General features: G+C 41.4%; 1 protein-coding gene across 3 annotated transcripts in view; it reads left to right on the top strand.

The window, feature by feature from the left end:
• LDLRAD3 (low density lipoprotein receptor class A domain containing 3) overlaps positions 1–17,775 on the top strand; it is a 137,313-nt gene that overhangs the window by 48,138 nt on the left and 71,400 nt on the right. For all 3 annotated transcript variants that reach the window (XM_080395490.1, XM_080395491.1, XM_080395492.1), the window contains exon 2: positions 11,053–11,199. In XM_080395490.1, coding sequence (XP_080251616.1) covers positions 11,053–11,199 — 147 coding nt within the window. The remainder of the gene's footprint in view (positions 1–11,052; positions 11,200–17,775) is intronic.

Below are 17,775 nucleotides of genomic sequence, written 5' to 3' on the forward strand. Positions count from 1 at the left end.
AGAAGGTAAGATTCAGCTTGGAAATCTTATCGCTAGGTGGATGTTGGCCTTGAGTACATTTCTCCTATCTTATCAGCAGAGTAAGCAGTGAGATGAGGCTGGTGGAGGAAATGTTGTGGCATTAAGAGTTGTTGTAGACAGAGGAATGTAAACATCTCCCTGGCTGTGACTATCATTTAACTTTCCAGTCAGCTCCCTCTGACTGCCCTGAGAAAAGATAGATTTGGTTCCTGCAGTGGGTCGGACCAGCAGCCAGAGCTCGCATTCCAACCCGCAGCAGTCCTGTTTCTTTAGGAAGTATTTCAGATATCTCTGTTCTAAGTAAGCTGATGTTTAAAAGCTGTGAAAGTCAAGTGGGTTTTGCTTCCAAAATGGTGGTGGGGAGGAATTTGAGTGCGAGGTCTGCAAATCAAAGATTTTCTGCAGTCACACATGGAGGGGTGTTTGATAGAAGGATTTGATATTGGTGGTGGTTTGGGACATGAGACACGAGACCGAGATTACTTATCCTGTATTTACTTTCTTTACGTCCATGCCATGTTGTGAATAATTCAGGCTGTGTTTTCAGGGTGACTAATACCGAGTGACCAGCGTGCAGGCATGATGCAGACAGCCTGTCTGTTCAGTTTGGTGAGGTGCAGCAGTCTTGTCTGTGGGAGGACGGATGATACTCTATTGATCATAAGGTTTACCAAGGCAAAGTTAGGCCTCCTTCCCTGTTTTTTAGAACCCAAACCTTTAAGTCATAACCGGCAGACTGTGTCAGGTACTTGTACTTCTATTCTTTGACAGTAGTTATACCACAACTCGATATACTGTCTCTTCACAGCATGGTCTGAATCTGTCCAAGAGGAGGATAATATACCTAACTGTATCATAAGGGTGCTGCAGACAAATCTTTCCTCAAAGGTAGAGAGGCTGAGCAAAACAAGATAAAATCTCTTCCGAGATGCTAAAAACAGTTATCTTTTCTGTCCCCTGTAGGTGTCTGTAGTTTGTAATGTGATCTATGAGGTGAGTTACTGTTGCTCTTTGTTGCGGGGTAGCCTGTGTATAGTGATGAATGTATTACATAAAATGGTTCGTGAAGAAGTTCGATTCTTTTCTGTGTACACAGGTTCTGTCTCTTAAGTGTGTTGAAAGTTACTCAGTATGGATAAAACCAATAGGATTCACTTTGTTTTTAGCATGGTTGAATATGGAAATTACATCTTTAGTTTTTTATTCTTTCTTGCTGTTTTTGTTGCTACCCCCATCAAGATGCTCAGTTGCATTTTTTGATGTGTGTTTATATTGTTTATCTTTTTGTCACCGGTACTCTTGTGTTCTTCCATCAAATTAAAGCTTGAAATTAAATTTAAAAAATATGCTTTTTCAGCCAGGGAACATCTGGAAAAGTACGCTAACCTGGTTGTGGTGAAAGCAAAGTTTCATGTAACAGTGTCTCTCTTAAAACATTACTCTGTAAGGGTCTAAGCCAAACTGTTAACACTACTGGGGACAGGAGAGCCAGAGCCATTTCAGAAACAGGCAAGTCTGTCACACAGCCTGTGAAGATGACTTGTTTTCTGATGCTGAAGCTGAACTTCCATACAATCTGTCTGAACGTGGGACTGTGCCTTAGAAGAAGTGCCTTCTACTAAGAGGTGGAAAGGCAAGTCATCCTGTTAGTGTGCTGGTGTTTGGAGTTGAGCTGATAAATTGCTAGGAGTGATTTTAAGGGAGGAGCACCGCTGCCCTGTGAGTCAAAGCGCTGTGCTAAAGGAGGCATCTTCTCAAGACTGAAAGCCACAGTCAGTGGTCATCACTGGCTGCTGTTTGAAATCCTTAATAGTTTATAAATAACTGTGCTCACTGCCATACTGAAATCTGAAATGTGAGCTTCTCCTGGTGCAGCAGAAACTAAAATAATCTCCCAAAGTCTGCTGGTTCTATCTTTTCACTTCTCTTTGCTAACTATGCACATTACTTCAATAAATTAAAGATCCCATAGACTTGTCTAGCAACTGTGCAGCAACCCCTTGTGTTTTGATCCTCATTCTGCTTACAAGATGCACGAATGTATACCTGGCTTTAAGCTGCATGGAAGTTAGTGATGAAGAACCTGGCTGTGGAGCTGATGTGGAGACAGTAACTGGTCAGAATGTAGTTTCCCTCTGGACTTGGTGTTTCGAGGAAGTCAGTGTGGACCTCTTTGTCACAGTGCCTTCTGCTCTTTTGGAAGGTCAGGAAGATAAGATAATAATAACTATGGGTAAGAAGAAATTATTAGAAGAGAGTTAACTGTTCAATGGTTTGAACATGACAGTGGGTGGAGTATGTTTCTTGTATTTCAGATTTTTATTCTGGACTGTGTTAACTTTCTGTTTAAGTATCCAGAGATGACAGCTAAGCTCTTCTGAGAGTATGACGAACACATAATTAGGGAAAATATTTCCATTCCAGAGGATGTTAATTATTAGAAGGTTCTGTGTAAGTGCATACTTTACTTTGTTACACAGTAATGGTTTCATAGTTTCCTTAAAATCACTGTGGGGAGAGGAGCTGGAGAGGAGTCTGGGATAAACAAAACAGTTGTAAATTTGGAGTACTGGTGTTGATCTAGGGGCTGAGTGGATGAGTCAGTCCGAGTTGGTCTTCCACTGTAAGTTATCTTGGGCAACTGAGGGCAAGCAGAATGGGGAAACTGTTCAGTAAAGATAACCATTGACTCATATGGTCCTTGTAGTCAAAAGAAAGAAGTTGGGGATCAGGTACTGACCCTGTTTGCCATGAGTATCCAGGAGTCTCCAGTATTCAAAATCAGGGAGAAAGCCATGTGATGGCTCCATTGCCTTGTGAAGGATCATAAACATTATTCACCAGGGGATAAAAAGGGCTAAATTCCATCATTCCTTTGTTCTTGTCTGGAGAAGCATATGCACTTCTTGAAGTTAAATGCTTAAATTCATGAGTAAATGAATCAGACTGTCTCACTGCTGTCACAGTTCAGGGATGATCTCCATATTTTCCAGGCAGAATGTCAGCTTGGCCTGGTCATCAGGAGACCAGAGTAGTGTGATGGGACACATGAGCTTGTTATCTTTTCTTTCACCTCTGCCCCCCCATTTGATTTATCTTAGGTACAACTGTTTGATACAGACACTCCCGCTGGACTCCTGTTTGCAGGTAATTACAAGTATATCACTTAAGCAGGGACTGCTCTAATCTACAAAAGAATCTTGGAATGGAATTTAGGTCTTCCACACTATTGTATGTAAATCCTTTAGTCCATTCTTTTTGTGAAGAAAAAAAGAATGTTGTCTTAAAGGTAGTGTATAGCAATACATCCCTCAAAGGTATTAAGAATAAGATATTTACCTCTGCTGCTTCTGTAAGGAAGCGATCTGGATAGCTGTAGTTTGGATAAGAACAGTGTATAATCTCAGTTTGACCTTGCTGGGGAATGCTTCTCTTTTGAGGTGCACCCAGTTCAGTAAGCTAAGTAAGTGTTTCTTCCTCTTCTCCTCCTTCTGCTGTACTTTTGAACTTGTACTGGTTTGGAGCTGTGTTCACTCTGTACTGTTAATGGCCCATAGCCTTTTTCTTTTCTGCCATGCTAACTGCTGAGAGCCTGCAGCCATAGGAGGTGTATGTGGTTTTGGTGTGTACTCAAGCAGCTGCACTGGAGATAAACAAATGTGGGGGCTCCAGTCAAATGCCCAGTCCACTAAATAAAGAATCCAGCTGCGAAGGCTGTAGGATTAAAGTAAGCAAGCCTGTTCACCTTGTCTCACTTCCTGCACATGGTGTTGCAAGGAAGAAGCAAATAGCTGTTTATTAGGAAATGATTTAGAAGTTTATATTTAATTCAGGGGCTTGCATGGCTAAGTGCTGAAATGCAGCCACCTACTATGGGGAATGTGCCAACTGCTTAAACTAACACTGTAGGATATTTAGAAAAAAGATATTCTATTCTATGCTTGTTGTATTATTTATGGTGGAGATCATGATGTGTTAATTGCTCTCCAGTTCAATAAAGGCAGCTTTTGCTGTGAGGATTTAATGGGTGAAGGATGGGCATCCGATAGCTGTCTGTGTTCTCCACCACTGTAGTTTTCTGTCTAAATTTAAAGAAGCTATTCTTTTTAGTGCTTTAAAAAGGGTTTTCCCAATGACTTTGACTTGATTCAGTAATATTTAGTATTTAATTGGAAGTAACCATAGGAGTTTCCGCTCTTTTGACTAGGCCTGATCCATTTTAAATCTTGAAAGTGCTAGATATCAAATGTATCATATCTCAGGGATCACAGCTGGAAAACTGAAGGAGGGGAACTCAAATCTGAACAGCGAGCAGTTCCTTGAATAATCACTAATTTATCTGCTGCTTCAGTGAAGAAACATTTTTGAGCACTCGTATTGCAGTGGGGCTGTCAATCTGCCTTTACAAATAACCCTCATAATTTCTAATGTTGCTTAAGAAAATGCAGTGTTACAGGTTGGGGGCAGAGCGGCTGGAAAGTGCCTGGGGGAAAAGGGCCTGGGGGTGCTGGCTGACGGCCGGCTGAACGTGGGCCAGCAGTGTGCCCAGGTGGCCGAGAACCCAACAGCATTTGTCCCCCTGTACTCAGCGCTGGTGAGGCCACACCTCCAGTACTGTGTTCATTTTTGGGCCCCTCACTGCAAGAGGGACATTGAGGTGCTGGAGCGTGTCCAGAGAAGGGCAACGGAGCTGGTGGAGAGTCTGGAGCACAAGTCTTGTGATGAGCGGCTGAGGGAGCTGGGGTTGGTTAGTCTGGAGAAAAGGAGACTCCGGGGGGGTCCTTATTGCTCTCTACAGCAACTTGAAAGGAGGCTGTGGACAAGTGGGAGTAGGTCTCTTCTCCCAGATAACAAGGGACAGGACAAGAGGAAATGGCCTCAAGCTGGGCTGGAGGAGGTTTAGATTGGGTGGTCAAGCATTGGAACAGGCTGCCCAGGGAGGTGGTGGAATCACCATCCCTGGAGGTGTTTAAAGAACACATAGATGTGATGCTTAGGGACATGGTTTAGTGATGGACTTGGCAGTCCTGGGTCAACAGTTGGATTTGATGATCTCAAAGGTCTTTTCAAACCTAAATCATTTTATGATTCTATAAGCGATGTAATCAGGCAGTTTAAATGAGTATAGGGGAAGACAGGGATTAAAACTTCCAGGGGATTTTTGTTGTCAGATAATCACTGGCAGGTGTCCTTTACCTGTGACAGAAGACTTAGGCATCGTCAGAGGCTTCACAGCAGAGCAAGAGAGAGCTTGTCTTGTTCTTTGCTTACCAAAGGCAGACTGAATGGCAGTGGGATGCTTTTCTTCTATTCTGGCAAGGCACCTTTGCAGTAGCGCATAGGAAAGGAAATCAAGCTGAAGACTAGCATTTGTGGGGATTTACGAGATACGCTGATGAACGTTCAGCTGTGAGCAACTTTTTGGGTGGTATCAAGGATATTTATTGAAGATGTGGAAAGTAAGCTTATTCCTCGTTAGTGTACTTTCCTAACCTGTTTGGTGCTATTAATGGGCAATCTTTTTATGCCCTACATACTTGAATTCATTATGGAACCTTCCTCTTAAACACTAGTGCCCAGTTTTCATTTTAACAATGGGTGAAGTGTAGTAAAGAGATTAAGTTCATTGCCACAGACTCTGGGTGGCTGCAGGAGTCCTGACTGTGATGTTCCCTCATAAGCACAAATCCACTCTGTCTTCAGTTTCAGTGCAGTGAGTGTTAAGCCAAAGTGCCTTAATTTCACTGCTGTTATCTTGCTGACAACATACTTCTGTTGCCAGTGGAATTTATGTATGTACATGTTAAACTGAAGTTTATAGGTGAAACATAATGTTTGGAGTTTCCTCATACTCAGCTTTTGAATTCCTCTTCTGGGTGCATCATCTGCATTAGCAGTTATCTGTAAAGTAGATGTGGAGTGAGTCAGATGCTTCACGTCAACATAAAGAAGTATGGTAAGATACATCCGTCCTTAGTGGCAAGGGAACAAGCAGAAAGAAAGAATTATTTCATTCAACTATGGAGCATTCTATATGCATCATGTGATAGAAAAGTATCATTAGTAACCCTTTGGCCTCATGGCTGCATACCAGCCTGGATCAAAGCAATTCTTTTCCTTTCTGAAAAACTTTAAGCAGCGATCCATTGAAAGTATCCACTGAAGATCCCAGGATTCCCAAAAAAGATATGCCAAAGGTTTGTTCATGCATCCTGTTTGGCGATAAGGCTGAAGTTACTGGCATTGTTCACAAGGATGTTGAGCATGTAAGTGTCTTGTATTTCTTCCTCAAAACCTCCTTGGCCAGGGTGACTGCCTATTCTTACTGATTACAGTTTCTGATACAGAGGCAGCAGTGTTATCAGTAGTGATCTATTCTGTAACATGCACAGTTCTCTGGAGTGCTTACAGGTAAAGGTTTTTTTGTGAAAGATATCCTTGACTTGCTTTCTTAATACAGTGTGAAGTGCTCAGTATGACTTGTCCTGTTATTTATTTTTCCGATTATTTTTCAGTGAGCATTAAATATTTAAATGCTAACATTTTTGGAAGTGGTTGCTAAAACAGATTGACTTACTCAGGCCCCTCCAGAGTGAAACACGAGTCCCTTTTTTATTTATTCAGCCCAGATGGTATGCTGCTTAAAGTGAGCAATGTGTTGCAGTGAAAATGGACTACTTCTTTCCCCTTCTTCCCTTTCTCCTTTACTTAACTGAACACATCCGTGTAACTTACATTTGGGTTGAATTCAAAATAAGTCAAAGAGGCTGCAGGGTAAATATGTCAACTATTGGAAAGCCAGCTCTGCCAGATTGAAGGAATTTCTGCCCCTGCCAACAGGCGGTATAGCATGTTGGCTGCACAAAACCTGACATCTGTATAGACCTTATCAGAAAAATGGACAAGATGATCTAGTTTGATCTTTTCCATGTCTGCCGTGTGTGTCTGTAACACTGCTCATCCTCATGTGCGTGCGCAGAGCCCCCCTGAGTCATGCAGTGGGCTGTGTGCAGAGTCGGCAGGAACATTGCATTCCTGAGGGTTGGGAGGTTATGACTGCACTGAGGATTTCTTTGAGGGTTTTTACATCCCATAGAGTAGACTTGCAAAGTGAAGGAAGCAAAAGGAGCAATGTGATTTAAAATGGTTCCACATGTGCAACTGTTTTGACAGTTATTTATCCACCAATGGATTTTTTGGAGATGGAGTAATGCATGTAACAAGTTTCTAGATGCATTGACTATGACTCTCAAATTGCTGTCGGTAACCTGCAACTCTGTTCTGACAGCTGATGAAGGTCATGTTTTAAGAGAAATAGCTGTTGCTTTGAAATTGGATTGAGTCAAGAGTTCAGTGCTCCCATTCTGCAGCAAAGCTTGTGTAGGGCTGTCGCCAAGTAACTTGATCTGCCAGTATCTTTTGTTTCCTGTTTGGTGAAAAGGTTAGTAATACATCCTTGCTTTAGAAGAACGTTGAGGATCAATTTATTTTGTGACAAAGGAGATCTTATAAACAAAAAAATTTCTGGTTAACAAGTAACATTTGGTGTCTGTTTCTGGAATGCTGCTTCAGTTTAGTAGGGTAGAAGTATAGTGTTTATTTCAAGGAGTTGTTAAAAGTAACAGGAATTTAGCTTGCTTTTTTTTTTTTTTTGTGTGTGGGGTGGTGGTAGTGTTTCTTGGTTTGTGTTTTTTGCTTTTTGAAACTAAAAATTTCTTAAATGATTTGGCTTGGTCTAAATTTTGTCCTTAAAGAAGTGTTAAAGGAGATCATGGGTAAAGCTTTTCAGGCAAAGTAACAGCAGTAGATCTGACAGCAGCTGAACTTCAGTTACTCTACACAGGAGGAGTTACAGTACTTGAAATGCATCCAGTTATGTTTTCTCAGGGACACTATGATGCTTAGGTGGGAGAAGAAAGTTCTGTAGTTAGAGCAGGTAGCTGTGAGACCTGGTGTTGATTCTTAGCTTGGAACTTGCTAGCTAGAAGAGGTCTCACTTAAGTGTTGACACAGGATTTTTCATTTTGAATAGATGCAGCTTCTGTGTGGAAGTAGAGCAGGTTGGATGAGAGATGTACTTATGAGGTTAGTCAGGAAGGCAGGTGCAGAACAACAGAGAGATGCCATGAAAATGGCATCTTTTTTATGTTCCTGCCCAAGTGTACTACCTAGGTGCTTAGGTTTTGAGAGAGCAAAAGCCTTGGTAATTCCTACTTCTTTTGTAAAGCTTGAAGTAACTCTGTTTTACATCAGAGATTTATTCTTAGCCAGGACACTTCTGTTTTGTAATATTTGAGAACTTGTAAATTTGCTCTAATAAAAGTTATGACAACTTCCAGGAAAGTCTTCTGGTGGCACCATACTGACCTGAAAGCTATTTTTTGGTGGGAGTGTGGGGAAAGGATTTAGGTTCTGCTCTTGGTTGCTTTATAACAAACTTGAGAACATGGCATATTGGCTGTGCCTTTATATTGCAAAGAATACCCAGGTATCTCATCTCTTTCGTATCTTGACCTGGTGATGGCATGCCATAGTTTTGTAATATTGGGGTAGGTTTTCTCCATTTGCAGGCAGAGGTGTTACTAGCGCACTGGGAGTTGTTTGCTAATAGGAGGTTCTGTAATGCTGACAGTTTCACCCTCTGTAGCTGTTTGAGAGTGGCAATTTTAGTTTGCTGATTACTTACCAGCTGTAGGCCAATGATATGAAGACTGATCTGAATGTGTTCAGTTGCTGGTTTCAGGAAAAAACCCAAATAATTAAAACAAAAAAAACCCTTGTTGGTTGAACATACAACTGCAGACCTCACGGAACAGTGATGCTGTAAGGCTGCACTGGCGCAGGGGTGGTTATTGACAGCACCTTATCTGTTTGGTGTTTCACATCAGGACTAGCCAAGGACAAACAGTTCCCATTACTGATTTAAGGACTCGGGCATGAAGTAGAATTGGGTACAGCGTTTCCCTGGGGCCTGCTGAGAGCAGTGAAGGCTCTGCTTGAGTGGGCTGGAGCTGAGCTGCTTCCCGTGTGCTCTAGGTTGTAGCCTTTTCCCATCGTGGTGTAGAGACCAAACCTGTTCTTGATCAGAAGAGCAGTGTTGCAGGGAATGAAACTGCTAAAATCAAAAAGACATCAAATTTCCAGCTGCATAGCCTGGGCTTGCCTTTTGCTGGCTGTCTTTTTCTGTCAGGAGCTACACCAGGATTACAGGTAGCTCTTGAGTGTGTGGCCAGTGGCTGAGATTGCCTCATCTGCCTCAAAAGACCTTATTTCTACCTTTTTTCTCAACTACCTTGTCTTTTTAACACCTCAGGGCACATTTCCGTGAAGGTATCTGCTCCGTGCTGGCAGATTCTTAAAACGTCCGCAGGACAGTCAGCCATTTGCAAGAAATAACATTGGAGAGGACATAGGTTGTTTATGGCAGACATAGACTTCAAAAAATACCTCCCCAAAGCATTCCTGTCATGTCTTTTGAAACAACGTTGTAAAATGTAGTAGCTTTGCCTGTGTCAGGGGTGGAGCATTTTGCTATGTTGCTGGGGAAGAAGGGAACCATCTGGGTTTGGCTGATTCAGGACTTTCTGGAAAGCCCCATGCTTATAGGCTTGTTTTGGCAGCTGAGTTCTCCAAAGATGCTTGTACGGAACAGATTCCTCCCTGGGACTGCAGGAATGAGCTAGGAAAGAGTCTTCCCTGAAAGTGCTCATGCTGGCAGCTGCAATCTGCCATGTGCTGCATTGAAGAATGGGGCACTCGCTGTGCAGTGTTTGTAAGTGCTTCTCCACACCCCTGGTGCTCAGGCCTTCCTGGGGAGAGGCAGCAGCTAGACTCCAACAGAGCAGAAGGCAAGCTGGTGTAGGGTGGACAATGGAGGGAACTGACTGCAGCTCTCCACTTCCACAGGGTTCCAAAAATCATGCAATTATCCTCAAAATGGGTAAATGATTAAGTTGCACATCAGCTTAATTTCTTCTTGGTTTCGAACCATGAAGATACGTGGTTGGGAGGGGGCATATTTTTGTGACACTACCACCCTTATATGGGAAGGTTTGTATTTCTGGTTTTTGCCTCTTCGAGTGTTTGTTGTCTGGGACTAGCGTGGAATGTGACAGAGGAAGAGGAGGGCATATTCGTTCTCTCATCCTCTGCCTTGTCTTGTAGCTTCCTCCCAGCTCAACAACATGATGTGCTATTTGGATGCTTGTTAAAACCATTGAGTGTCCTTATCTTCCTTCACTGAAGTTTGTGTTCCTTGGATATCTGCATTCTAAAAACAATACACAAAGTGGGCAACAGGATAGATTAAAATGACTGGTCAGAGCTGTCCTTAACCTTGAAGTAAATCTCTAGCTTTCCCTCCAGCACGGTTCTTTTGATCTCCAGTATCCTGCTACTAGTAACTCCGTCCACTTGGCAGACACTCAGTGTGCCAACTGCTTTACTAGCCTGTGGACAGATGTATGCCAGGTGACTATATTAACACCAAGAAGCTCAATTCCTACTTTGGTTAGCAGCACTATGTTTCAAACTTAATTGAAAACCTAGTATGAATTAGTCAATGTGTTACCTAGTTTGTAGCCCTTGGGTAACAACAACAACCACAAGCTGCAAGCTAAGTACTGATCTGACAAAAGCATTGGACTATGGAGCCGAGTTTTTGTAGCCTCACCTATTTTACTTGTGTTTAGACCAACCCTGTGGAGAGATTTTTATTTTTTTTTAACAAACTGTGCTTTGATCTGAGGATACATAAAGGCCTCATGTACGTTCTTAGAAAGCGAACAGGAAGAAAGAAATCTGTGAAATGGGGAGTATGAATGGAGAACAGGTAAAATGATAATTTAGGAAAAAGAAAGTGCTTCCAAGTACCATACTCAGGATATTGGTAGGATAATGACAAAATAACCATGGTCAAGATCCATTTGTCTTGTCTTCATTCAACCACTGATAAACAGCTTGCTCAGTGACTGCTTTTGCTGCTTTTTTAAACATCCCCTGTAAACTTCCTTCTTTTTTTGTTTCTTGCAGAAAGCCAACTGTTGCCTGGGAATAACTTCACAAATGAATGCAACATTCCTGGAAACTTCATGTGCAGTAATGGGCGCTGTATCCCAGGGGCCTGGCAGTGTGATGGGCTTCCAGACTGCTTTGATGACAGTGATGAGAAGGAATGCCGTAAGTGACTGTTGCTATGACCTTAACATGTTTAATATCACAAAGCTTCGCTAGGTAGTGTTACTGGCATGTTCTGTAGTGTGTATTAGGTAAGTAACAAAGCTACTTCCACTTTTGTAATTTAGCTGTCGTTAGAAAAAATGTACAGCCTCTCTTATTATTTCAGGTCTTTAATGCTCTTCAAATTGTCCTATTTTAACACAGAAGTTGGTAGCAGGTACCTAAACCCCTATTCACAGATGGATAATTTGAGACAGACTTGACTTACAATTAGTGGAATAGTGATGCGCTGTGATTTTTAGGGATTCTGTGTATACGCTTCAGCACAGTGGCTTAGTGCTATAAGTTGATGTTTGCTACCATCAAGATTAGTCCCTTTCATTTCAAAATTGTTGACTGTATGCTGTTATCTTTGCTCTCTCCTGTTGTAATTCTTAATCCTTTGAAATATAATACTAACTTTCTGGAAAACAGACCAAATGAATTGGCTAATAATGTTTACATGTTTTAAACCTCCCTATAGAACTCCCAGTTCTAGAGAGTTCAAAAAGGTTGGATCTGGTTCTCCCCTGTGACTTCATCTTTTTCTTAGCATTAATTAAGCTTTAGTTTAATTAAACTTAAATATTATTGTTGAGCCATTAGTTAGTGTGAAACTTTCTAGCCTACATGTTTTACCTAGACAGCAAGATTATGCTGCAGCATAACGCTATGATTTGAAATCTAGTTGGGAGTAGAAAAATCCTTAAATTTCATGTGGTTCTAGAGCAACTGAGTAATTTCTGACAAGTAAGTTACTGCTTTTCGTCTAACAGATGTTGCTGCTTTACATATGTACTTTATGGCGTTTTTCATTAAACTTAAACCAAATGATAAGCTTACCTTTCCCAGGACACTTCCAAGACATTATTAGCTTCGCTTCTGGAGCAGAGGGAAGAAAGAATAGCTTCTTCCAAATTAACTGACTAGAAATACCATGTTTTGTTAAATACTCTTGCTTTTTCAACTTGATATTTCTTCTTTAACTCCAGTTATCCATCCCTTTTAAAATAAGGGGGCTTTAATAACTATGTTGTGGAAATCTCCATACATAGTTCTACTTAAAGCCAGTGAGCTTTTCTCCCTTTCTAAGGCATTAAAAGCATCTGTATAAAACATCTGATGCTTTGCAACTTTTATAAAGCATCAGGCTGATGTTACAACACTGAAGACAGGTTAACTTTCTTTTTCTTAGCTTTTAACATCTTAGAAAAGGACGGACCTGTTGCAAGGATTGATCATTGTCATGCATATCTGTTTAAAACCTAGCTGAATTTAAATTAGTGGGAGCTTTGGCAAGAATAAAAAATGTCCAGAGTTCAAAGTGTACCTGTCATTGAGATGTTCCTGATTGTAACAGCTATGTAACTCTCAGGTTCCTCATTATTTGGGTCCTGAATATGCTGCTAGCATGACTTCTGGTATTCTGTTTCAAGTTTTTAAAACAAGCTGAATGATGGTACTTCTGTTTTTATAGGATAGCAAATCACAACATTTTCTATCTTTAAGAATGTTTTCATCCTCTGCCTTGCATGAATTTTGTTTCAGCAGTACAACTATAAAATCTTAATGAAGATTTTCATTAACGTTAAAGAAGTTTTTCTTAATGAAGGCTGTGCTGGGTATTTACCCATGAATCAGCAACAGGAAAATATGCTTTGTGACTCTGTTAAAAAATTTCCTGACCAAAATAGGTTTGATCTAGTGAATTGCAGACAGTAATGAACATAGTAAGTGACAATAAAATATAAATAGCTGGAAAATGACAGTTATAAAAGTTGTTCTTGTCACAACCACCTCAAATGAAGCTCACTGATCTAGGCTATGCCACAACTATGAATTTAAGTTTCTGCAGAATTGTCCTTTTTTTTCCTTTTCTTTAAATACTTCCAGCCCACTTGACTGGCTGATGGTTTTCTGGATGAGCATCCTTTTGATCCTGCCCAAATTAACAGAGATAATTAGACTATTCTTTCCTCTTCCTATACATCTATCCGCTATCTGATCACCTTCATAAATGTGAAATTAGCATGGAAAAGAGACAGGACGGAGAGCAAGGGATTCTTATTCTGTGCTAGCCTGCTGTTAACAGGTCAGATAAGCCAAAACAGAATGGAAATAAGTGCTTACTTGAATCTTCAAACAAGAAATTAATGTTCATGCAGACAAGGTTCTGTAATGCATCCAGAGAGCTTCAAGCTGCCTGTTCTGCATCTCCATCCTCTCTGTTCCAGTAGGCAGCTTTTAACTCTGTGTATGCTGCCATAAGAAGTATATCTAATGAACTAACCACCGTGTGTATGGGATGCTGAATATGCTGGTGTAGCTACAGTCAGTGTAATATGGCAGAGACATGGGGTGTGAGAGGAGTCACTGGGAGAAAAGAATTGCAGCATTAGTAAGGAGGCTGGGAAGGTTTTCTGTTGTTAGTTGTTGTTTTATGTCTGAATTGAGGCAGTTGGATTACTGTCTCAAGCATGGATGATCCTTGTGGCCCAGGAAACATCCCTTTTGAATCCAGCTAAGCACCTAGCCTTGCTAATACCTTCAGAGGGACAATTCAGTCACTTACACTGTATGTATATGCTCACATATGTATGTAGCTAAAAAAAGTTTCACTTGCTCTTTCGATGAATTTTGAAAATGGTCCCATTCTTTTGGTGTACTGTTATAGTGTTAGCAAGCAGTCTTTTACATCAGAAAGTAATCAAAATTTGGATGGGCTTATACAGCACAAATCTGGTGTTAGAGGAGTTCCTAGCCCAAAATTAAGGCATTGAAAGGCAGCCCTAGTGTCTTCTGAGAAGGGAGAAGGAAGAAGGAAGGAGAAAAATCACGTCTTTTCTCCCCCCTCCAGTTTATGTCAATCTGTAAAGATAGGCTCCTACATTATTATAGGCTGGGAAGGACTGTGGAGGTCATTTGGTCCAGCTGTCTGCTCAGGGCAGGACTAACTTGGATCAGGGTTGCTCAGTACCTTGTCTAAGTCAAGTTTTGCACATTACCAAGGATGAAGAGTCCGCAGCTTCACTGGGCACCTATTCTAGAGTTTAAATATGTGCACTGGGAAAATTTTTTTCCTAGTACATGATCAGCTTCGAGTGATGAGATAGAAGCTGAACAAAACAATTTGTAAAGATGTGCAATGTGATGAACATTCAGATCCTCTGGTCTTAGTGAGCGGCAGAGGGGAAACGTAGGAGCCCAGGAATTATTGTTCTTGACTGCAGAAACAGCAACTGAAAAGTAAGAACAGTTGACATTCAAAATGTGTGTGTGTGTGTATCACATGTGGTGCTATTGTTGTATCAGTGTGTGTTGTGTTACTTGTATCGGGCAACTCCAGGGAGGACAGCCATGCTTGAAAGTGTCAAGCTAGCCTTACAAGGGCTGGAGTGTGTGTGTGTATAAATATAACATTTTTTTAATTGTTTTAGGATAAGTTTTGTTACCTTCCTCCTATCAGAATAGGGCTCTACTTACTAGAGCATACCTTGCAGCAAAATTGGAGTTGTTTTCTGCTGTGATGTTGCTTTGCAATAGCTGAGCTGTGGATAGTCAAGGCAAAGCTGTAAGAGTTGCATTAGCAGCAGCATGCGATGGCTGAGTTCCCAGTGTGTTACTACTATGAGCTGTGCTTTAAGATGCTTTGTTTGTAATTCATCAACTAACTAGTTCAGATTAAAAGGCTTTAACCTTGCTTTAAAGTGTTTGTGTGTGAATAGGAGTTCAGTTACAGGATTCATTTGGTACTGTGAACTGCTATTTCTGTGAAGACAAGTATGCTGCGTTTTGTCATGACCACTGAGGAAGTTTCATGCGTGCTCCTGTGTGGTTATGTGCAAAGTCTTTCTCTCTTTCTTTGGACTGCCTTTCAGTTGAATGTCGATGCCCAGCAATGTTTTATCAATTCTATTGCTGTACTACCTCATCTTGTGTGTTCCCCTTCAAACAGGAAAACTTAGAATTTATGGTCTGGTTCTCACTTTCTGTGGCCAGCAAGTGAAAAGTGCTGGTTTGGGTGTGAGGATGAAATAAGATGCAAAGCACAATTACTGGCACCTTGTCCATTCATGTCTTATCTCTTCCCTCTCTTCCTTTTGTCCTTTTTCTGACTCCTGCTTTGAAGGACTATCTCTATTAACCATGTTATTTTGTGGGCTTTTTCATCATCTCCCATGCTTGCCCGAATCCATACCATCTGTCATCTTTCTTGCTTCCTCTGTGCCCTGACCCGTGATCAGTTTAACGCTTCCCATACCAGCTATCTGTATGCTGTTTAGTGCACAGAACACTTCTTGTACTCTTGCCTTCTGTCATGGTGCTGTGACGACAGAAAAAAATTTACCTGGTTTTGTCTGGGGGGGGGCTGTTGAGAAAAGGCCTAAGAGGGAGGAAATAAGCTGAGACGGTGACTTCTCATTGTAAATAAGAACTGCTTCTCCTTGAAGCAGAGTATCTCTTTGGCTTTTCCTCCAAGCCACTAATTGAGCTTGAAAAAGAATTAATTGACCATAGCAGTGTAAATGTTTTGTGAGTATTTCCAGTTCTCTGTAGCTTGAGTAATCTGCTAGTATCAATGTGTCTCCCAAAATGGAGAACGCTTTTGTAGTTCATTCCCCCTGACTCTGCTGGTTCTCATCGGTTGGATTGCTCATCAACCTGTGTAGTCCAGTAACGGTCATGCCGGTTTCTTTTAAATGTTAGTGGGCTTTTAACTACTACTACTACTACTACTACTATTGCTTTTTAGCTGTGTAGATGATTTGTAATGGAAGCTGAGGCTCCTCTTGACAAATGCAGAATCTTTACCAACGGGACTTTCCTGCAGAGCTTATGGATTCAGGCTCACACTGGTCAAGGTGGGAGCTGTATGCTGTCAGCCACTCTGTTGTCAGATACAGAAGATCCAAAATGGCACAAAATAGAGAACCTGGATGGAAAGAGATTAGAAATGTGTGCTTACATGTTTCAAAACATTTTGAGATAAATGGATTATCTTTAGTGCTGACCTTTTTACCTGCCTGCTGACAAACTCCTTTGGTACCAAGACCTGCATCCAGCTGTTGGAAGGATTTCTCTCCTTGAGATATGAGAGTACACTAATTGTGGTTTAACCCCGGCCAGTAACTAAGTACCACACAGCTGCTCGCTGGCTGCCTCCCACCCAATAGGAATGGGGAGGAGATATGGGGGAAAAGGTAAAACTTGTTGGTTGAGATAAGAACAATTTAGTAATTTAAAATAATTGTAATGAGAAAGGGAGAGAGAGGGAGAAAGGAATAAAATCCAGAAGTGAAAAAAAAACCCCAAGTGATGTACAATACAGTTGCTCACGACCCACTGACCAGTGCCCAGCTGTAGTCCCCAAGCAGTGGCTGGCAGGTCCCAGCCAACTCCCCCCATTTTATATACTGAGCATGATGTTGTACCCTTTTGGCCAGTTCGGGTCAGCTGTCCTGGCTGTGTCCCCTCCCAATTTCTTGCACTCCTGTGGCCTTCTTGCTGGCAGGACCTAAGAAACTGAAAAGTCCTTGTCTTAGTATAAACATTACTTAGCAACAACCAAAAATATCAGTGTGTTATCAACACTGTTCTCATACTAAATTTAAAACGCAGCACTGTACTAGCTACTAAGAAGAAAATTAACTCTATACCAGCTGAAACCAGGACACTAATGTTCTTAGTTAAGCTTATAATTTACTCTGTCATCTTTGTTTCCTCTGCTCTTTGTACATCTTTGTATTACATTATTACAGAAAGAACAATGTGAACACTGAAGATGGCTTTTGTCAGCTAATGAGCAACAGCTAGTGGAGAGATGGCATGTTGCTGCCTTTGTCAGCTAATGAGCAGCAGATGGTGCAGATTCAAAGCATGGCACATCATCTGTGCTAAGTGCCTGGCATGACAGCAGCCAAAATTAGAGACATACCAAATACCCAGAAGTCTAGATTTTCCTTCACAGTTCTTCTGAGAGCCATTTCTTACATGCCAAATTTGTATGTTCAGCTATGAGCAAATAGTGGCACACAGTGAATACAGTGACTAGCTGTGTTAATCCAAGGGAGAGAGTGTAGGCTGTGGGCTAGAGGAAAACGCTACGCAAGGATAGCCTTGGGGTGGTGTGTTCTTGTGTTAAGAACTTCTCTCATGTGTTTCTGTTTCCAGTTGCAGCTGTTGCTCATTCAACACAAAAAACTAAAGCAGGTTTTTGAGTCAATGCTAAAGTCTGTATGATTGGAATGTATAGATGTCTGAGCAACAGGGCGTCATCCATGCTTATAAGAATGTGCTGCCAGCACACTTCTGCAGTGGCTCACAAGAACTGGCCTCTGTAGCAACATCTGGAACTGCAGTATTTAAAAGCTCATTTCATCACCAGCGATCCATCATCATCAGAGCTTGCTCTGATTGTCCTTTAGACAGAGTCTTTATGAGCAAATCTTCTCCATGGGGGGGAATGCAAATGTCTTCGTTAAATGAAGTGCTGTGTGAAAATGGTCAGTTTTAATCAGTGTTCTCCAGACAGGTAAT

This window comes from Falco punctatus (genome assembly GCF_963210335.1).
Source record: "Falco punctatus genome assembly, chromosome: 7".
Classification (NCBI taxonomy): Eukaryota; Metazoa; Chordata; class Aves; order Falconiformes; family Falconidae; genus Falco; species Falco punctatus.